Below are 23,476 nucleotides of genomic sequence, written 5' to 3'. Positions count from 1 at the left end.
GTGTTCCACATTACAAATTTATGTTTTCAGCCAGGTAGAGTCTGTTTGTATGTTAGGATTCAACACCTTGGGTTTTGAGAAAAAGCTTAAGTATTTGCTTTATGAAACAAAAACCCTCACAAATAGATCAAATATTAAGTATTTTGTAGGAAAAGAGACTTGTATGTCACAATATCTCAAGCCAAATCCAAATGCATACCCAGTTATCACTGAGCCCACGTCTGAAGAAAACTTATTGTGACTCTGCCTCTCTTCTCCACAGGGCATTGGTGGAATTAGGAGCCCATAACTCATTTTTATCCTATTTTTCTTCCTCTACTGGAGGTGCTTAGTCACAGGCTATAGGGAGTCTGCCAGGAGCCCCAAACCTGGATCACAGTACACTTCCATTATCACTCCCAGTGAATTTAGGAATTCTCATTAATTTAACTTGCTTTCCAAATGTTTAAATTACCAACTACACAACTCAAATTACAAAGTATACACTTTGATTTTTTTTCCTTTTTTTTTTTCTTAAGTTATCTAAACTTAACATTGTTTTTGAAGTAACTGGTAGATTATGGCTCTTCATTTCACCACAGAGTGCTTTCCATCTGCTCTAATTATTATGTAGGTTTTCCCTGCTCACCCATGCTCTGAAATAGTACAGCATACACTTGAGGTCATTTCTCCCTTATGGAGTAAGTGGAATGGGCATTTGCTGTAAAAAATTTGAACTAGTTAATAAATAAATCTAAAACCACCGTATTCCTAAAATCCCACCTTTTCCCTATGACAGTGTCTTTTAGCCTTTGCTTCTCTTTTTAGGACAGGCCAAGTACTTAGTGCACACATTCAAAACCACCAAAAAACACATAATCCTGCCTTGTGGCACTGTGGAATCCCACAGAATACTGTCAACACATGCACCTCTAGTGTGACACTGACAGTATTTCACCACAATGGGCTGTCTCTGCTGTGTCACCTCACAGAAAGATGGGGTGAAAGCTATGTACTCTGAACTTATCTAACTCTACCAGAACTTAGGACATGATGTTTCCATCTCTGAGTTAGAAGACCTGCAAAGGAAGGGCACAACTGGTCTGCAAAATGAGACACCAACACATTCTGAGCTGACAGCTGTAAGCATGTAACCAGATACACAAACAAAAAGAATAATGAGTTTGTTGGGGTCTTTAGTAAAATCAGTCAACTCTTACCTCAGAAACCCAATTCTTACCTGCAAATTCATTGAAGTGATTTCCAATGTCATAAGCCAGGTAGTTGTACCCAGAATACTCATAGTCTATGAACTGCACATCACCTGTGTGACAGACAATAGCAGCAACATAAGAGTACAGATCAAATCAAGTACCAGCCCTGATAGCTTGGTGTCCTTTGAAGATTTTTGGGGAAAACAAGCCACAGACCCATCTTGTACCCAGCAGTGTGCTCTCAAGACATTTCAGAGTAAGGCTGTGACTTCTATGATATGAGCTATTTAAGGGTAAATATTCATTCAGCAAAGCTCTTAAATTTAGAGCTTACAATTCTCTCTGCTTCAAGTCTCAGTAGCAGAATTTCAATTTTAACTTCTACCACATGAGGGCCTCCCTTACTCTCAAAATGAGAAGTACAGCAGCACATTCTTTCTTTAAACTTTATGTAGAAAAAGCAGATCAATTTCTCCCTGACTTAAAAAATAACAGTCCTGTTTATTCTCACACAAATGTGCAGCCACAGTGGACTAACACATTGCAATATGCTGATACTTCCTGTTTCCTCTACCACTCTTACAAAGCAAGATTATTCTTAACTGTTGCTTTTTTAAGCTGGATTCAACTAGCCTCAAGAAACCATCAGACAACCATAAGGTCCCCAAAGCTATCAAACTATGTAGCATTGCGTAAACAAGGGCTGATAAAGCAGCAAAACACAGCCCCAAATGTTTCCTAATTATGTTTACCTGCACTGAAGCTGGGGAAAATACATTGAAGCTGCTCAAGAACAGTCAAAATGTAAACAAAATGGATTAGGTAAAACTAGAGCTCTTGTACTTTAAGGGAAACCAGCAAAATTACTAAAAAAAATGAAAATGAAGCAATGGATTAAGAAAATATATGTTTGCACTAGAACATTAAAAAGTAAAACCTTACATTTCTCACTGCTATACTGAAATAAGTAATTTTCACCATTGCACCCTTCTCCCTCTCTATACTCTTTCTTTTTATCACTACTTGCATTATTTAACAAAAACATTCACTCTATTATAATGAAAAATCTTTTAATATTACTTAAAACTCTAGGCTAAAAAGAAAACCAAGAACAATGTTAAAATTAAGTACATTTTGTATGTACTTCCGAGACTAAGGAATTTAAGTGCCTATTACACTGCCTCCTTAAGATTTAGGAATACTGTACATCTCAAAATAGTTTCACCAATGTCCTGACCAAGTTAGCAGAGAAGTTTATTAGAAATGTTCTTTTCTATGCAGTTCATCTTTGCCATTCTTGAACTCCTAACACAATTATGTTTGCCAGATGGACAAATCTTTTTGTCTAAGCACTTAAAACAGAAATTAAACTCTACAACACGAATATAATCACTTAGTCACAAATCCTCCAAGTCCGAGTTCACCCTTTCTTCCACTGAAAGAGAGCCTTGCTTACCAAGGTTATGATGTTAAATGTTTTAGGTTCTAACAAACCAACAGCCCTGCAAAGTGGCAAGCTCCTTCCAGGAAATTCTGTTGGCAGTGGAAAAATTGAAGTTCTCCAGAGCTTTGAAGCTGCTCATCTTAGAGCAGTGCAAGCAAGATTTTACTGTCACTGATGAACTTCTGCTCTGCCTGACTGGCAGATTCCCAGCCTTGCTCTTCTCACTGCTTCTCCAGGGCTGCTTTTCACAACAGACACCTCTAAAGCCACACACCACTTAAAATCCCACCCCTGGCTAACATTCTGCTACACAAGTGATCTCCTGAGCCCCTTCTGCCCCCCAGACATTTAATATCCCTTGTATTGAGAGGTTTGCTTTCTTCCTTCCTTACCTAAAATCCAAACACAGCAGGTGAAAGTTTGCTAGTGAAATATGGACATAAATACTTTAAATTTTTCATTAGCAGATTTCACCTAGAACATCCCTAGGTGCAATCATGAATTCTTAATTACATTTAAACAACTTACTTCCATATATAAAGAATATTACATAGAAGCAGAAATTGAAGGTAACAAGATATGGGTGGGGCTGTTACTAGGCACTGTCCTCACAAAGCAGGAACAAGGACATACCAAGCCCTTGGGAAGCAGATGGAGAAAACTTGGCAAACTCCCATTTGATAAGACAAAAGTTCAAAGCAAAAAACCTTTGCATTTGCACTGATCCATTTCAGACTCATACTACTGTGCAACTCAACCTTTTAAATTAATTTTTGCACAAAGGCTCAAAATAAAGATGCACATTTTTTTCTGTGGAACTGAAAACAAAAGCTTTGAAGTTTGCTGCTTCAAAAATGTGCAACATGGACGTACTTATATGTACACATACATACATTTACCCTGCTTTAGAAAAAGCAGAAGAAAGTCTGCAGTCATTGTTTAAATAATCAGTGTATTTTAAGATTTACTGCAGTTCATATGAGAAAGCCACTTCTAAAAACTATGGCTTACACTACTGGCTTAGCAGTTAGCTGTTGTTTCAAGATTTCTAAAAGGTATCCACAAATTGGACATCCCATCAATACCCCTGAGAGCAAGAGACACTGGTCTAAGTGTATTTGTGCTTTATTGAAATGAGAACATTTGAAAACAAGCTCTCTGGAGAAGCTACTACTATTGACAGAAATAGGCATGTCAAGAGTGTGGAATATTTCAAGTTGAAACACATTTCTTTTTTCCAGGCATTTCCTAGGGCAGACAACATGCAACATACCCCACAAAAACCACAGAAAGATACAGAACGGAATTCACTGTATTCCATATCCCAGAAATGCACTTTTACATAGATCAAGTAGCAATCAACAAAGCATCTGCTGGATCTCCTCAGGATCTGACAGGAAGGAGGGGGAGGACAGCTCTCTTCCTAGCTGCTTTTCCTTTCTAATGGTTTCATAGGGAAAGCACTTCCCCTGCCCAAGTCTTGGCTGTAGCTACCAGAGCTGAAGGGTGTATCCCGAGTTCTGTCCCATCCTGCTCACCAGGTGACCAGGTGAGCCACTGAGCCCCTGGAAACAGCTCCAAAGACAAGGATCTGTGCTAGGAACATGCTTTAAAAAAATCACACAGCTCACCCACCCAAAGGATATTTTAGCTATAAATACCCAAAAGAGCTCTGCAAAACAAAACAGGTTTTTAGATCAAAACCAGAAGCCTTAAAAATGCCTCCATCTTCAGAAGCACTGAGCACCCACAGACTCCTACCAAGGATCACAGAAAACCTTGGGTAGGCAGAGGGAATAAACAGAACAAACTATCCATCTACCTACACACAACTCCCTGCCAGCTGATTTTCATATATGCAAAAAGAGCACACATAGAAACAGAACAACACTCTGATCCTGAATCTTGTTGAATAGCAAGTATTTGAACACTTAAAATATCAGGTACTTTTGGAAATTCCCAGGTCACACTCGGGAAAAAAAAAAAAAAAACACAACCACAAAAATCAAAGACATTTAGGAGCATCAGAGCACAAGGTCTATAAATAAGCAGTACCAAGCTTCAAGTATATTTTTAATATTCTTGATGTCAAAACCACAATAAAAAGCAATGTGAAGTGCTGAACTATATCCTTCAAAGGGTAGATGACAGTGATAATTATAAGTTATGTAAAGTACCACTTGCAGATTTCCATATCCTGAGTGACTGAGAATGGACATTAACAAAACAGCAAGAGGCAGAGTTCTCTTCGCCACAGCAGGAACAAATTCAAATCAGATGAGTGAGACTCCATTAAATGAAGTTAACACTCAACATGTTCTTCCAGGCTCACAAATAAGGACAGGAGACTGATTTTTCTTAGAAGCAGTATGTGGCATGACTATGGTTTTTCTTTCAAGTCTGAAAACTTAATGTGAATTCAATGCAGAGGACAAATCTAAGGCAAAGTGCAGGAACAAGCCATAATTATTCATACTGTGTTGGACACAAGTTCTAGTATGTCCTGATGGTCTGTAGCTTAAAAACATCCTCCCACACATCCCCCCCAACTAGTAAATGTGTAAATTAAGCATTCAAAAACAAAATTATAAATACAGTATTACTAAAACAAAGTAGGTTGTCTTTGTGACAGCTTCTGAAAAGCCAGACAATACTTCCAGTTTTGCACAAATTTTAGTGAGGAATAAAGAAAAAATAAGGTAGTTAATCTAGAAAATCAATTTTCTCTTGTTTTCAGTTTAGGGTCACCAAGGTCTTTTGGATACACAGAAGCTTTTCCAGATGGAAAAGTGAATTTAGTCAGAGTATTGCATTCACCAAAGCTGTCAACTACCTTCAGACAATTTGATGCCATTCCTTGTGAAGCTCATCTTTAAAAAGACTATATTTTCTGGTCTTGCAGAATTTTTCTTATACCAAGAAAAGCTTTTGCTCTGCTAAACACAATTCCAGTTATACATGTTTCTTTGCAGTTAAAGCTGAGCTTCCTATTGATGCTCTGTAAAAAGTGTGCTATAAAAAACAGCTTCCAAATGACAACCATCCTTTCTACAGATGGCATTGAGATTTGGTTACTATGAAAATGGTCCCTGCTGTACCCAGATTGCACAAATTTTACAACACAGTACATGTGCAGTGTTGAAACGTAAGTTTGATAATATATTTACTTCACATTTCCAAGTGTTTTCCCCAGCTGTTTACAGCTTGCTTGAAACCTAAGTACTTGACAAACCTCACTCTCCCTACCCAGTCTCCAAACTCTAAACACTTACATACTTGTTACTGTAGGATTGCTCACAAGGGACGCACTCTTGGCATTGTTTTTCCCCTCATTCTTCTTACAAAAAGAAAAGCATTTATTTTTCCAATTAGGAGCTTCAAGCCTATCAACCACAACAGGTAAGCTTTTAAAGGAATTTCTCAGATCTTTTTTTTTTTTCGTTGCATGGTTCTGCTATGAAAAGTGACTAAAAAATACTTTTATCTCAGTGGGTCTGCTCTGGAATGCTGAAACCCAAGGTAATTTCAGCACTAAAAGAACCCACATGGTAAAAAGAGATTTAGTTTTGGTACTACAGTATCACAACTCCAAGTGTTCAAGACCACAAGTATGGTCTTATGCACACCTTCCATGCTTTCGCCCTTTTCTCTTTTTAAGCAGAGCTATAGTCCATCATTGAAACTCAGTAAAACCACTCAAGCTTGGTACTGAATTCACAGAATTCAAAGTTTATGTTAATAGCATTGTTAGGGTGCATATACACATACAGGCATCGATAACTAAAAGCAATTCCCTTCAAAGGTGGTATTACTCAGAGGGAAACTTGTATACACATCACTAAAAGAGTTTATTTCCTCAGTTCATATGGTGATGCAGAATTCACGTATGATGCAGAAATGCGTTGGCACATACAGCCAGTTTTCACACTGGAACCAGCACCAGCTTGGTTTTGTTCTTCTTTTTCTTTAGGAGTTAAGGCACATAACTTACATACCAACAATCTTACTCAACTGGCACAAAAATATGCAGCTACTAGAAGGAATGCGTCATCCTTATTTCAAGGGAAAACCTTGTAATCTGATTAGTCACATTCAGCTGAGCCCAGGTATTTGAAATGGGAGGAAAATTGTGTATTGTTACTGCACAGTGGCCATTTTGGTGTCACAAGTTTGCCTTGTTTGCTTTAATTCCTGATTGATTCGCTTAGTAACCGAGCCCCAAACCACTAAAATCAATGAGCTGTGGGTTTATATGGAAGCTTTAACAGATCTTAATAACATAAACTACAAGTTACGTGTATAGTAATAGAAACAAAACTGTAATTCATTTTTGCCAAGATGTGTGCTGCCTACAACTGTTTAAATAAAGCACATATTTACAAAAGAAATCTTTCAAGATGTCTGTGTACCTCATGCAGAAAACAAATTGAGCTACTGAATGTAGAAGTTAATATCATTAAGATTCTTCATTATGAAAGGATATTCCCCACAAACCAGAACAAAATGTTATAAGAGACAACTTTCATGTTATTTTCTATACTTGCATGATTTTCCTTTCTTCCTAGAAGTTTCATACAACCAGAATAGAATTAGCATTCAGTTACATACTTTGAAACTCACGCATACAGGCAAGCTGGGGATTAACCAATTCATGAGGTCATTAAAGAAAAGCAAGGAACACTGATTTTCTTCCTCTATACAGTAGCATACAGATGAAAATTAGCTAATTAAGCACAGGTATCACTACCATTACACTGGGTCTCAAAAGCTCAAAGTGACTTCACCTCAACAAGTGAGTAAAACAACACCACTGATGCAGCACATGCAATCACAGCACACACAAAGCCTCTCACTACTCACACCTACCTCTTTTCTTGTTGTAAATAATATTCTTACACAACAGGTCATTGTGACAGAGCACCACTGGCGATCCTAAATTTGACAGCCTCTCCTTCATCCAGGCCATCTCTTCCTGAAGAACTTGAGGACTTGGAATGTCACTTAAGAACCTTTTCAGGTATAAGGAAACAGAGTTAACATTTAGTATCTGTGTTCCATAACAAGCATTTATAATGAAGTATTTTTCTCTACATTCTTCCTGCAAATAGTTCAACAGACCCTCTCCCAAATCGGGCTATTCTTTCCCAAATTATGGCAATCGTTCTTCTCTGTCCTCCCCAGAAAACAATTTTCTGAAGATTATCTGTGCTATAAACACAACAGTAGTCCAAGAATCAGAAGCAGAACATGAATACACTCCCACACATTTTAAAGGTGCAAAGATTAAAAGAATTACTGCATGAATTTCATTCACTTTTTGTTCACATTCCAGTACTTCCTCCAAGAAGAATACACAACAGTATTAGGTACCATATGTATCTATACTGAGGAAATTAACACTAAGTTTTAGTCTAGTCACAGTATACACTTAAATGGCCATTTTGTCCTCTACATTTTCAGTTACCTACTCATGTTTTCTCTGTTTTCTTAACAATTTGATGTTGTAAAAGAAAAACCACTTCGCTAGAGCATTCTTTAATTACAATGCAGCAAGAAGGGTGTCCATGACTTCAAAGTCACATGAAGAATATTTTTAAGCTGGAGTCTGCCTTCTGAGCAATACAAAGTCTGATGATATTGTACAAACACAAAATCCAGCAGAAGGAATGTGAAGTCTGGAAAGAACATGATGTAATACCCACCTCTTATTTACTTCCTCATCTGCAAATTCTGTGGGTATGAGAGAGAAGTATTTCCCCATTTTCAGCCACAAATTTGATTTAGGGATCCATCCATTGTGTGCATGAATAGTATGGATTTTAGCAAGCTGTCTAGCAATGAGTCTAAAAAAAATTAAAATTAAATCAATGTTATATTTAACTGAAAAATTCTAAAAAAATACAGCTCAGGAATTCAAAGAAGCTTTGCACAAGAGGAGCACAGCCATAGGGTAGCACATTTCAAGACTCAGAAGTTCATTAGAATCACTACCTGTGTAAAGGGAAGGGGGAAGGATTGGAGTTCAGTTACAGCACACAAATTTCACCTGAATTTACAGTCTACTCTTGCTTATTTTTCCAAGTATTGATTTAAATTATCTGCTATTTTTAGGCAAATACATTTCATGAGATACTAAAATCTTGTGACATCAGCACTTTCTGTTCACTGCTAACAGTTTAAAAAAATAATTTCTCAGTGGAACTTTCTGGTATCTATTTGCAAAAGGAATGTCTTGGAAACATTTGGAAGTATTTTAACCAAGTCCAGCCCCCTACAACTCCACCACATTCAATGACCTCTGTAATGGTGATGTGCAAGTGTTAAACACAATAACTAGACCTTTAATGAGTACAGTGCTCTGTGCAGGCATCAGGGATCACTGTTCAGCACTGAAATACCATACCTAAGGCAGTGTGAACATCAGCATAGCGTAGCCTTACAGAAATACACGTTTTCTGCTCAAACTCAGCCCAAAGTCCTTCAGGCCAGGCAGAACTTCATAAACGCACAATGAAACTATGAGATTTTTTAAAAAGGTTTAAAAGCTTACCTGAAGATGTCTGGATTGCACACATGCTCTGGATCCAGGGCTTCTCCCTGCATGAACTCATAGCACAGGCCATTGTTGAAGGTGCAGTAGAGCTGTGGTGCACAGCCATGGGCCTGCAGCACTCGGAAACTCTTCACCTCCTCGTCCCGGTCCACCAGCAGCTCCGTCTTGTTCCCGTAGATCCGAACCAGAACCACATCGTCTGTCGTGTCACCCACGTAGCAGCCAATCAACTTATTGGTGATTCCATCAGTGAACAGCTGGAAAGCAAAAATAACGCAGTAAGCAACTCAACTCTGCATCTTCAACAAGCAGGAAGGGAATGCTGAGTTATCTGTTAGCTCCCAAAACACAAATGTTTACTAGACTGAGCGCTAAGAAATAAAATCTTAGAGGAGTATCATGAAGAAAATACTTAAATATAAATGTGGGGGAATTTTTGTATTTACAGTCATGTCTCTTCTACTCTGTGCCCTCAAAACCCTAATTCTTAATTCAACCCTCCCATAAAACATCCTCACAGTAAAACAAGCAAGCAGCAAACAAGTTGGATAACAAACACTTTTTAATTAATAGCAATGAGGTCAGAAAGTCAGCTGAAGAAGAAAAGAAACCTATTTATCAGGATCAGAACACTAAGTGTTCAACAACAACAGTTTGATTTCCTTATTTACTCATGTCCAGTCCTGTACCCTCTGATATGACTTCTGCCTCAAGCCCTAAGTCAGGCCCAGAACAAAATACTGACAAATGCAGTGATCTGTTGTGTGTCACACATTACTCTAAGCCACAGTATTTAATGATAAAGTGCTTTTGCTAAAATACACACCAACAACAGGAAACACACCTACAGACATCATAATTCTTTAGAACCTTGGACAGTTTGGGTGGAGTTTTCTTTTGGTCTGGGGGAGGGAGGTGTTTAGGGGTTTTTTGTTTGTTTTATAAAACAGTAAAACCAAATTCAGGAAGTTTGACTTCTATTCCCTTCTCTCCCCCTGCCCCCCCCCCCAAGATATAGCCTTTATTTTGGGAAGTAGTATCACTCAAACACAAGTGATAGATTATTTCCAAATCTCAGGGGTTTAGAAAAACTGAGAATTAGGAGCAAATTTTTTTAACTACTAAAGGAAAAAAAAAATCTGAAGTTGGGTCAAGTCTCCCTGTTTAGGAAAAGACAAGACTTTTACAGTAGATGTGTTTTAGCTCATATGCTTTGCTTTCCCCAACACCCCCAATTTGATGAGGTCAACAGATTCATCAATAAATCCAGAAAAGAAGTGGGGAAGTTTCAGTTGTCATCAAATTAGAAGAAATAGCCCAAGCTCCTGAGGAAAGATGCAGAAGATATAACAGTACTCTATTTTCTTGAACAGTTACAAACACTCAATCTTGAAGAAGTAGGTATAGCAAATTATATAACTTCCATCTAGACAGGGTTACCATAAATTCAAATAAAGCTGCCTACAAGGCCTCTTTGACTGACTCAAAATTAAGACTCTACAATTTATGGGCACATCTTATTATTAGCTATGACTTTAATAACTCAAGGTGAATAATGAAGAATCCTGAACAGTGTTCAAGGTAAATGTTACAACGTTAAGCACTGCAAGTAAGAAAACAGTTCCACTTAGCACCATAGATATTGGGCTTGAGCAGTGCTTCAGAGATTTGAGCAGGCAGTACTTCAATGCATTTCAAATGCCTGTAAATCACAAATTACACCCTTGTACTGTAAATGTACCCATTCATAACCTTCCCAGTCATACGTGTACGGTCACAGAACGGCTCAGATGAGGAAGGGACCTCCTGGGATCCTCTAGTTAAACCTCCCTGCTCAAGCAGGGCCAGGCAGAGCCAGTTGCCCAGGACTGTGCCCAGGGCAAATCTCCAGGAATTTTGGAGACTTTATAACCTTTATAACCTGTCTGGCAGCACATTCCAGCCTTCGAGCACCCTCATGGTAAAAAAAGTGTTTTCTTTTGTTGAGATGAAACTTCCCGTGTTTTATTTTGTGCCCATTGCCTTGTCTGTCACTGGACTCTGAATGTCTCTTCAATTCCCCCTCCCCAGGTATTTTTACATCTAAGATCCCTGCAAGCCTCCTTTTTCAGGCCAAATACAAAAGATTCTCCAGGTCCCTCTGCAATCTTCATGAACCTTTGCTGGACTTTCTCTAGTGAGCATGTGTCTTCCTTCTATTGGAGAGCCATGAGCTGGACACAAGCACCTAAAGATGGCAAATCAACATACAAGTACTGATTCTTGTACCTTTTAACATAACCCCAGAATTAATTCATTTAAAAAGTATGAAGTGCACTTTGCAGAAGTGACTCGTGTTGAGCTGTTCAAGTCAAAAAGTATCTTGTCTGCCATACTTAGATAAAAACTTCCAAAATGTAGTTTAAAGAAAAAAAATGTACTATGAAAACAACACAGCTCTAAGGTCATCAGAAATAGTGATACTACAAAAAAATAGATTAATAGTGCTGATGCAAAGAATTTGAGTTGTTATGCTGTTGAACAGAAACTGCTGGGCACATTACACCTTCTGTCATAGGTCTATTATCCCCTTAAAACAAGTTTCATTAGCACTAATAAAAAAGAAATCTGCAACAAGGAAATTGGACTCCCTCAACTGTTAATTTAGGAACTCTACTGATTAGCATCTATTTGTAACATGCTGCTACAAATAATTATTTACACCCAGGAGCATTTTAGCTCTTGCTTTTTAAACAGGCAGAAAGGTTCACTTTTCTAATAACATTATTCAAAGTAGACAATTTCCATATTCCACCATAAAAAAACATCTAGTGTTTACTACCACCAGTAAAAAAACATCATAGTCACTTTACTCTTTTATTCAGAATGCCTGTACCATTGAAAGAATCAGCTTAGAAGGCCTGTCCCAAAACATAACCTGAAATGAAGCAGAGCAACACAGGAGTTCTATAGCAAAAGCATCAGTTGAGCACGAAAAGCAGAGAACAGACTCTGATGATGTGGATAAAATAATCAGTGAAGTATCAAGGCCACATGGAAGAAGATGGAAGAATCTACAGAATGCAATGAAAGTAGAAAATTCTGGGAATAAATTAAAAAAAAATACAGAGACAAAAGAGGTTAAGAACACAATGCAATACAGAAAAAAACCTTCAGCAGCAAAATTCTGACATGCCTGTAATCCCCAAAAAGTTACTTACTGTGATATGTGCTTATCACAGCTTAAAACATACTTTCACATGAGGTGATACAAAGGTAAAACTAAACTCAGAAACATTTCTGGAAATTATATTTATACTGCCCACAATCAGATCTAGCTTGAAGCCAAGGCTTTCTAGAAAGAAAAGAAACTGTTTAATGATATGCAGACTTAAGATGAGAAAGCTACAAGTCAGATTAAGTTATTCAAGTCTCAGAGAGCAGCACATGGTACAACCAAGACATGAAGCACCTTTGAGCCAGCTTACCCTAAAAGCATTGTTAGTAGGTTATTAGATTCCTGGAACAGGCATATGATGCATATGCTTCCATCTAATAAGCAGGTGTTCCATGAAAAGCTTCTCTCTAATCCCTTTGTTCCAAGTGCTCAGAAGAATGAGAAGAATGAAAATGAAATTGCAATCACATGTAACAAGAACAAATAGACAGAAATAAAAGTGTCATGGGGCAAAGTAGAAAGTACTTATGACTCAGAAGGGCTGACTTTTCCCTTCTAGACTGAGTTATGACATCCACAGGAGAACACAGGAAACAGTACTGTAGTGCCATAAAAACACAACAGTGAAATGAAACTGCAGCATAAATAAGCAGGAATTCCCCAGATTCTGCTGCTGAACCCCAGACTGACTTTAAGATCTCCAGAAAAGAACTGACTTCAATAACATGCTTCTTTAATGTCCACAAAACTTCAACTTTGTATTGTAAATCTAAGTTGATGTTTCTTCTGGAAAAGTATAGTCTAGACAGACACATCCACAGGTATACAAGTCAAGAACTGAACTCCTTGAAACAAGGCGACTTATTTCTTTCTCTGTAGCTATTGTAGATGCCTTTCTGTAGCTATTCATAAAAGAAGGACAAAGTACAACTGCTGGAAAATGCCTTGGGTAAATTCTCACATGAGCAGCCTCATTCAGAGGTCTCCAGGCTCTGGAGCCACATCCTCCAGGTCATTTCACTCAGCAGGTGAAAGTCACTGTCTGCAGGATTTAGGGGTCAGATGATCAGGAGCGAGCTCATTTGGTGTTAAAAATACCAAAAACGCAGGAAGCAAGCACATCTGCAGCACTGTTCTCTGCCAAGTTCAGCCACAGGCTGAGCTACAGCTTCTGCTGAACTCCTGGGGTGCTGTGCTTGACAGCAGCATGGAGACAGCAGTGCTCACAGCAGACCATGCTGGGCAACCTTCACATGGCTTTTCTGGGCTCCCAAACCATACACACTTCAGCTTCAAGGTGAGTGGGGGTTTTGTTTTGGGCAGCTTTGGGTTGAGGGCTGGTTTTGATTGGAATGCGTGACAATATGTGAAAGTTTCTGGGGGGGTTTTCTTTTGGCAGAGCAGGGGAGGTTGTTTTGGGTTTTTTTAATGCCAGGGGGAAAAAAAAGAATAAGTTACTTATTTTTCACTTTTTTTCTGAAGAATATTCTTCTACCTGAAAATAGTCAACATCAGGTAACTAGTTAGCACTTTGAAAGCGATGAATTGGCTTTACAAATTTCATGATACTGATTAAAACAGCTACAGATTTTTAAATAATAATAGTTTTTAAAAAGCTAATAGGAAAGGAGTCTAAGACTTTATTCTAAATCAAAGAATTAATTTGCTGTTCCTCCCCCTGTAAGATTTTGACATGAAATCTCCCCTGGGGGCTGGAGGGAGGGGGGGCAAAGGGACAGGAACTAAACTGTCTTGGACTATTCCTTTCCAACGTTACAAGCCTGTAGCATAAATTATCTCCCTTTACATGAATTCCTCCAAGCTGTGCCTAAACAAACATTGATTCTCTGGAATCACAACCTCAGTCATCAATAAGCACCCCTCTATCACACACAGCTGAATCACATCAGGCACACATGGCATATCACATTAAATGTCACTACAGTTTCTGCCCCACACAGACACCACAAAAACCTTTAGAAAGAGGGGATTGAGATTATCAAGCTTCATCAGAAGCTTAAAAAGACTGGAGAAACCAACCCAGCCTCCAAGGACATCCAATCCTGCTGGCATTTCCCACTGACTGTGACATTGCGTTCAAGGCACACCTCAAATTACAGTTTTTCCACAAAACATCAGTAATGCAGCCCAGTCTGCAGCTCTAACTTTTCTTATTCTTCTCCTCACTCATCACTTCTCCATTTGGAGCTATCAGCACTTCTCTGTGGATTCAGTCCTTCCTCTTTATGTGGCGACTGCTTTCTCAACTGCTGAAGTGAGTGACGTGCCAAAACCAGCTGAGCAATAAATATCTCACTCGAAAAATGTTAACAGCACTGAGATACAAAATAGTTTACTTTGTTTCCCAGACACTAACATGTTCAATTCTTTCAATGCTTTTAAACCCATGCTCAGTCTGCTTAAATAAACTAAAAAATATTGCAACAAGTTCAGAACTCTGAACCAAATGACAGTTTGTTATAAAAACAATATCAAGATCAACACAAGTAAATAAATTAGATCAGCAGCCAGAAAATACTGCCTGAAGAAAAGTTACTGAGGTCAAGTCAGGATGAAAAATCAAAGAAAAAAGGACAAAAGCTAATCTGGTAAACATAGAAGTAGGTGTGTGGTTGTTTCACTGGCGAAAGTACAATTTTTTGTAAGCCTTGGGTCCATCCCATTCACATTTCACAGGAACAAATCTTTGCAAATGATAAAGTGTTGCAGTAGTAAAATCATGCAAAGTGTTGATAAGTGCAAAGACATGTAAATCTCAGGGGGGAAAAAACCCAACAATAACAACAACAACAACAACAACAAAAAAAAAACAAAAAAAAAAAAAAAAAAAAAAAAAAAAAAAAAACCACAAAAACAAAACACCCACAGTACCAGAAAACAAGAAAGTCTCAAATATTTCAGAGAATTAAAAAAAGCACATTAATCCAACTTATTTGAAGATGATAGCTGCTTGCAGGATTTGCATGGGGAGGTTATGGAATCCCCTTTGCAGAACAGATTCTTTCCACCTCTCCTCAGGTTTCATCCAGGACAGGAGCACTGTTAGCCAGCCTAACATTTTCATGATTTTAGATCTCTGAATGATTCCTCAGCAATTTTTTTCCCACATATATCATTCTGGTCTACCCAAAAGATGGTATAAATTAACACTATTGGTATTAAGACTTTTCTCCAATAAAAACAGGCAGCCTTTATTCTCAATACTAAGTATTATTTCAGAATGGTAAGAAATACTGATGTTTTTTTCCTGCACTGTAACATTACACTGCATAGAAGAAATTGTGTATTATCCTACTGAATCCTTCTTTGCCAGCAGACTTACAAAAGCTAGACAGTCATGGGATAAAAGAATCCTGAATCAGCACTAGTGAAGTGGTAACTAATTCTCCCATACTGTAAGCAAACATTGATCTTCCTTGAATCTCCACAAAAGAGAAAAAATAAGGAATTCATAAGGTGGGCAACAAAATCCAATCTGTAAGCACATTTTTACATAAGAAGGGTAATACAACCTAATTAAAAGAGTAAAAACAATTAAGTTTTTATATTTCATTAAGAATCATGCAGAATATAAAAACTGGAATGCCCACTGTCAAAATTCAAGCAGTTTACAAAACTCAGAAGCCCTGTTTTGAGCTAGAAAAGCATTTTATAAGTGCAATTAAAAAAAAAAAAACCTGTTTCTCATGTTCACAACAGCCAGTGTCTGAATTCAGCAAGCAGTGAGTTTCTCAGGAGACGTTTGGGAGAGACCTCCAAAGATTCCTTCCAACCAGAACTAGTCAACATTGCTATTACTAAAAAACAGCCATTCCAGAACCAAAAGTGTCTACTGCAAAAAGCAGAGAAAGCAAACCTCAAAATTCAGGAGTTAGAAAATCAAGCACCCAATTCCATACAGTTCCTAGGACATTTTCAGCTGACAACTGCACAACATACATGAAGATGAATGTTTAAACAGAAAAATCCTGTTTCTCCCTAGCAATGTGGGATAACTCGAACACTTGTACTGCCCTGTAGGGACAAAATTCACCTATAACTTCATATAAAGGAGATACATTACAGTATAGCTGCTTCCATTTCAAAACGTAACAGGTGATGCTTCTGATGTCATAGCCTTGCTGATAAATAATTCAATAAAAATTAAAATCTTCAGTGCTTAAATTATTATATTTTCATCTTCCATCCTACATTTGTGTTTTATGCCATGGTATAAAAAAAATTTAAATGTTAAAATATAGTCTTGATTTAAGGTACTTATAAATCTTAGGGAAAGCAGGATTAAGTATTAACTTATACTAACTACAGTTTTAAAATTGTTTAGCTGACTAAACAAGTTAATACACAACAAGTAAATTTTTGAGAGAAGTTAATTAACTTTTTCAAATTAAACTCTGGACTCTTCAAGTGCTTACTAACTGTTCTGACCCAAGAATTACCAAGAGCAAAGGTAGCAAATGGCAGAGTTCACCAGAAGAAGCAGTGGTTCATTAAACCTATCACTGTCCTATCATTAAATCTATTCTTTGTCCGCTTTGCTGTTTCAGATTAGTCAGGCATATTTTCCATGCACCACAGGAGTCCCACCCTCATCTCCTTCCCTAACACACCCACCTAAAGGGAGGACTCCAGGGCATCCTCCTGTTCACTCACAGAAAGAGCCAACACCTTTCTGTATTCTGCAGGTACAACATGAATCTGCACTGCCATCGCTGCTGCTGGAGCCTGCTCCAAACCACAGGCACTCCTGCTTGTTGCACACTCACTGCAGCTTCAACAGCAGCTAGAGAGTTAAAAATAAAAGGCCAGAGCTGAAGGGTTAAAAATAAAAGGCCACTGAAGGGCTTTGTGAATAGAATGCTCTTCCACTGTTCAAAAGGAAAACACCCAGCTGAAAAGTTGTGCTCTTAAAGTAACTTGGTTAAAACTAAAGACATTTTTTAGACAGAAACCTCTAACCACAGACAATGATCGCCTACTTCACTTCCGTGTGACCAGTCAACAGAGACCCTGTTCCACACCAATGGTACTGGTGTTTTTTATTCTTTTAATCGATTCTTGCAAAGGGAGTAGCAAAAGGAAGCAACATTTGTTTTTTTCTTAAAGCTACTGCAACTTTACCCCAAGGATAGAGTCATCCCTGCTTAACAAGATCATGTTTTGGTTTCATTTTTCAACAGCCCCGAATGGAAGACATAAATTTTTTTTGCTGAGAACTGCAGTCATCAGAAAACCAAAAAAAAAAAAAAAAAAAAAAAAACCAACACAAACCTATGTATAACTTTATGTAGCCCTGCAAGGAGCAGCAAGTTGGATTATGCTTATGGACCCCTTCCAACTCAAGATATGCTATGAACTTTAACAACCTTGTTTAGCTTTACACGTTGTAAAAAGCTATTTTCATTGCACCTCGAGATGTTGGGACAGTGCATAACTTTTAGCCACTGCCTCAAACAGATTATTTAGAAAAAGCTCATTTGCTTTATTTTCATGCTAACGGGACTGTCATGTGTCAAGTTCCATTTTTCTTTCAAGACATCAGAAAATTTCAATCAAATTACATGCCATTACCTCAATGTGCTCAGCTTTCCTATACAAATTAGTTCAGCAGCTCTCCAAAGAGTAACTTCATTGAAATGAGACACCTCCACGTAATAACAGCTGCTGAATAACACAGTTGAGCATATAATAAAACGCCCAACTAACCACAGGCTGAACTGCTATTTCAGCCAGGCAAATTGGCTAGAGTTTTTAAGTCCAGGGGCCATGTTAAGCATATTCTAGAAGCACAAAAGCAGCCAATCCTCCGGCAGATGACTCGTCATAAGTCCGAACTGCCTGCTCACCGAGAAAGCAACAGAGACAGCAGCGGTGCTTCTGCCAGGAGCAGCGAGCACGGGCCTTAGCGGGGCTCCTGCGTACCGGCACCGCCAGCCCAAACCCCAGCCCGGCTGCGAACACAAGACAGATATTTATTATGGTTTTTATTACAGGAAGCACCCGACAAGGGCTCCACCGCCCGTGGGAGCGCCGCGGGCGGCGGAACGGCCTGCTCCGATGGCCCGTCCCCTGCTCTAGCCGGCTCACGAACACGCCCAGCCAGCACAGACACGGCGCAGGTGACGCCAGGAGCGGCTCCTGTTCCCTCCCTCGGCCCGGCTCCGGAGCTCTCCCCGCCGCTAGCGCGGGCAGCCGAGCTCCGGCGGGGAGGGCACGGCAGGAGGAGGACACAAGCAGGCGGCGGGGAGGACGGAAGGAGGGAGGGAAGGAGGGAGCCGGGGATGCTGCGCGCCGCCCCGCCCCGCCGCCGGGCCGCCCAGCAAATGGGGCTCCGCGCAGGGGGCTGCGGCGGCGAGCGGGGGAAGGAGGGAGGGGAGGAAAGAAGGCGGCAGCTCCCCCGCACAATGGCCGCCCGCCCTCGCCCCTGCCTCGCCTGCTGCTCCTCTCCCCGCCGGCCCGGGCAGCCGCATCCCCGCGCGAAGCGGCCCGCGGACCCCCGTACCTGCAGCGTCACCTCCTCGGGTCTCCAGTGCGGGCGCAGCCGACGCAGGAGCTGCAGGGCGCCCTGGCGATAGCCGGGCCCCTCCCGCTCGCTGACCGTGATGTCCAGCTTGGGCACCTCCGGGGAGCCAGGCGGGACGTGGATGTAGTTGGACATGACAGCAGGCAGGACACAGCGCGACACGGGGACACGAGAGTAGGCGGCCCTCGCTGGCGCTCTCTCCGCGGCGGACCCGGCAACTGACGGGGAAATTTCCACTTGGGCTCCCGATAAAGCGGCTCCACCTCCCCGGCTGCAGCGCGGAGCAGCCTGGGAGAGCGGGCGGAGTTGGGCGGGTGCCTGAGGGGATGGGCGGGGGGCAGGCACCCGCCCGTCGGTTGCGGAGCCCCGCTGTCTCTTCGGGCACGTGCCCGTCCCCTCCGGAGCCCCGCTGTTCCCTCCAGAGCCCCGCTGTCCCCTCAAGCACCGCTCTGAACCCTCCGGCACCCGCCCGTCCCCTCCGGAGCCCCGCTGTTCCTTCAGGCACTCGCCCGTCCCCTCCGGCGCCCCACTGTCCCTCGCATCACCCTGCCCGGGAGGGGATTTCCCGAGTGTGGCCGGGGCTGCTGCGGGAGAGCGGCCGTGAGGGAATGCGGGCAGCTCCCGGGCGAGCGGCTGACCCTAACCGGGCTCGGAATTACCTGCTGCGGTTGATTTTTTGTCTTTAATTTGGTCCTGGCTTTCGGAACCCCTCAGGGCGCGCACCTGCTCAGCGCCTTGATCCGCTCCTTCTACAGAGCAGCTACGTTCTTTCAGGTTTCCCCCTCACTTATTTTATGCCGGAAATCTTGTGGCCCTGAAGGTTTGTTTCGGTGAAAAAAAAAAAAAAAAAAAAAAAAAAAAAAAAAAACCACACAAAAAACACCCCAGATTACACCACAGCTTGTACCAACCAGGAGAAAAAAAAAAAATCCCATCTTTTTTAGAAATATTTTGATGCTCCCCCTAATAGTCCTACGAGTACCTGCCTCCTTTCATATTCTGTGCTCTTCCCAAAGAGGAAACACCGACCAAGATGTTCTTCTGTAAGAACAACTGAATTGAGTTAGACGAAGACACAAGAACTATGTAAACAGAGGTCGGGCTCTCCCCTGAAGAGCTGTTACTCTGAAACAGACCCAGGTCAGGGCATCTTCAATCTTAGTATTCTTTTCCATCTAAACTTTGATTCAGACCAAGTATTTAAAATCTTCAGAGCCAGGAATCTGTCTGGGAGAGCTCAAAATATAAATTATCCTTCTGCTGTACTTTAAATTAAAATTTAATCTTTATGGGTTTATGTTATTAGTGTAAATATGTTATTCTACATTAATAGGATTTTTCTATCAAGCATTGTAGGGGAAAGAACATCCAGGGTCTGAATCAAATTTCAAATGCCATAAAATGTCACCCATTTCTTCCATTAGCCCATTTCACTTTTTCTTCTTTGAAAGTAAGGATATTTTGAAATGTAAATGCTTTGAAAAATAGTTTTCTTTTAACACATTCACTTTCATACGCTGTTTAGCCCTAGAAGTCAATATTATCATAGAGGCATGATATCACTCTACCAGATCAAGCATGTGATTCATAGTGGCCTCTGCTTCTGCTTAGGCAGTTTGGTAGATGATAAACTAAGATTTATTTACAGATTAAGGCCAGAGAGATATTTTGTTGAAATAAAAAGGTTGAATACTCCAGCTTCCAAATGTTAATTTCAACAAGAGCTGGTCTAAACAGAGATTCCATCTTGCTAATGCTGAGAATAATAAATACACCCACCAGAAGGTTTCAGTTATTAACTCTGAGAAGCCTTGGGAATTTACCCAAGTCTGATTAGATTTCCATAAGTTGTTTGTAAGTGTATTTTTAACATAAAATGGGGAAGCTGGAGCAGTTATGGTGCTTAGATTGCTTGGGAATGATGAAAGCTAAACTTCTGTATACTAAATATTTACAAAGGACATGAAAGAACCTTGAACACTTAGGCAGTAGCACTCTCATCTTTCTGGTCATGTATAAAGACGCATCCTTTTGGCTTGCCCTCATGGTGCATTGGGAATTCTTAATTCCTGGGGTTTTATTTTAAAAAATAAATTAAAATTCCTATTTTTCTTGTTCCTGTTATTTTAATCAGTAAAAGTTACAGTTAGCTACTCAGCTGTTTTCCTTCCCTTTTAACCTTTTGTTAATTTACTGTGTCTGGATCAAACCCCCCAAAAATGTGTTTTCTCTTAATGCTTGGTATGTTTGCAGGTACACCACACCAAACCAAACCCATTCCAAGGCTGGTCAGAGATGTTCACTACAAGGAACTGAAGAAAACAGGATGTTTTGCTTCTCTCCCAGGCCTGTGCTCTACCAGTCTGACCTGCTTATCCTCCTTGTTCTGCCATTCTCTTTTCCTTTTCTGCTATTCAGGAACCAGGTTGTGCCATTTAATTTATTCCTACACTTTTCACCTTGCCTTTATGTCAGTGCTGGATGCTTTAGAAATGCTTTAAAAAAAAAAAAAAAAAAAAAAAGCATAAAGAGCAACATTAGGATCAGAACCAGTTTTAACTTCCCAGGTGCAGTTCACCTGGCTGCTTTCCAGAGCCAATAATTCAGTAATTGCTTCAGAAGGACTCATTGCATAAATGTGACTAGAAATAGGACCCCTTCTAGCCATAATTAATTTTAATGGCATTTTGCATAGCAGAGTTTCAAAATGCTTTATATTGTCCTAATCTCACAAGTACAAAAACTGAGTCATCAGAAGGTTTAAATCTGCCATTTGACCAGAGAGTGGGCTTGGACATAATTTTCTGACTTCCAGTCATGTCCTTTGATCACAGGATTTCTTCAGTGCATTCAAGCATATAATTTCTGTTCATTGTCCCACACGTATTATTTGTGTCAGGATGAATCATGTCTCTGTACATGTGGTCTAAAACTGTAAGTCAGCTCTTATATATTTATTTATTATATTAATTTTTGAAGTGCCTGGTGGCCTAGCATCCATCCAGCAGCATCCAACAGCATCCTAGCAACAATTCTTGACACACAAAAGCTGATCATTCTGTCATTTTTATTGTATTCCATAAACAGATTTTGTTTTATTCTCGGGGAAGATGAGCTTGAAATACTTTATTTTATAAAAATCTTGACAGTTTAGAAATTTCTTGAAGATGGATACTGCTTGGTGTGTTGTTGAAATGGTAAAAAGTCCTCTCTTGTGCAAGTTGCTTGACACAGATTATTGGTTATAGCTTTTTCAAGTATATTTTGAAAGCTATATGTGAGAGAGTAAAAAGCCTCAAGGCTCATAGCTTGATTTTCTAGTAGGCTCCCAACTGTCACTCATTTGACAGGTTCCACATGATAACCTAGCTCCTGACCATCTAAGCCCTTTTTCCACTGTGGGAGTGGTGTGGTGCACAATGTAATGTGATTACAGGGCAGAGGTTTCCAGCTCCTCCAGCCGCTCAGGGTTTCACAGGGAAGTCTCAGAAGTTTCTGGAGGAAGCCTGGGCATCTGTGAATGCCCTTGTTAACTCCAGGGCCTCTCCAGGTGAGTGTCCCGTCCCTCTGTGCTGTCCCTGGTCATGAGCTGTGTGTGAACAGTGACCCAGTCACACCCCTGCTGCAAACCTCAGCTAACTAAACAAGCCCCTGGACCAGGCCTGCTGATTCAACTCAACACCAACAGGAGACAAACCTGATGAAACCTGCCCAACTCAGTAGGAACAAAGACATGCTTGCACTTAAGCAGGTGCTAAATCAAAACAAATAGCTAGAAAGGAATTCTGCAGTTTCTCCATTTTCTCCATGCTGTATGTTTGTTTAGGGCTATTTATAAAACAATATACCCACTGAGTTAAAAGCAAGAAGAAAGAAATCTTCATTTTAGTTACACTACTCAAAAAATACTTCTACCAAAATAAGGGATTAAACAAAGCACCACAAAATGATAATTAAGGCCAGTGCCTGCATTCATTTTAATAGATTAAGCTGTATTTGAAAAGTAGTTACAAGTTGACTGATCCTTGACTAAACTTGAACTCTACATGTGTCAAATGATTTACCCTATCCTGGTGTTTTTCTCAAGGGCAACAAGCACACATATTGCATAAGTACCCAAAAAGAGTCTACTTCGGCAGATTTAAAATCTCTTGCATTCAAGAATAAATTCTCCTGCAACAATACAGGAGGAGGAGTTGAATGGCTTTTGTACATTCTTGAAATGTATGCTTTTCTAACATTTTATTGACTAATCAAACATCCTCCTACAATGGAAAGTTATAAACATCAGCAATTTAAAACACAGTCTGTGAAAAGGACAATATCAAATATGCATTTAAATGTCATGCAAGCTATAAAAGAAGCCTGGAATACTTCTTCCTCTTTCTAAGGTACTGTAAGAATGTCATTGTGCATTCTCTAGTGAAATCTCTAATCAATTTTACAGTATAAAGGGGGGCAGAGAGGAGATGGCTGAACTAAATTAAAACAATTAAAAACTGTGTAGGGAATTATCTTGAGGGACTGAGAGCATGGTTATCACACATAAATGACTGCCACTTTACATTCAGCCTGAATCAGTGAG

General features: G+C 40.0%; 1 protein-coding gene across 1 annotated transcript in view; it reads right to left on the bottom strand.

Annotated features, from left to right (window-relative positions):
• Positions 1-19,701, bottom strand: part of ETNK1 (ethanolamine kinase 1) — a 30,102-nt gene extending 10,401 nt beyond the window's left edge. The window contains exons 1-5 of the mRNA XM_053942639.1: positions 18,871-19,701; positions 9,188-9,447; positions 8,340-8,480; positions 7,504-7,646; positions 1,220-1,303 (exon numbers count right to left, since the gene is read on the bottom strand). Coding sequence (XP_053798614.1) covers positions 1,220-1,303; positions 7,504-7,646; positions 8,340-8,480; positions 9,188-9,447; positions 18,871-19,026 — 784 coding nt within the window. The 5' untranslated portion in view covers positions 19,027-19,701. The remainder of the gene's footprint in view (positions 1-1,219; positions 1,304-7,503; positions 7,647-8,339; positions 8,481-9,187; positions 9,448-18,870) is intronic.
• Between the last annotated feature and the right edge of the window lie 3,775 nt (positions 19,702-23,476).

Source organism: Vidua chalybeata, chromosome 5 (genome assembly GCF_026979565.1).
Source record: "Vidua chalybeata isolate OUT-0048 chromosome 5, bVidCha1 merged haplotype, whole genome shotgun sequence".
Classification (NCBI taxonomy): domain Eukaryota; kingdom Metazoa; phylum Chordata; class Aves; order Passeriformes; family Viduidae; genus Vidua; species Vidua chalybeata.
Note: the sequence above shows the minus strand (reverse complement) of the source record. Positions and strands in the feature narration are given on the sequence as shown.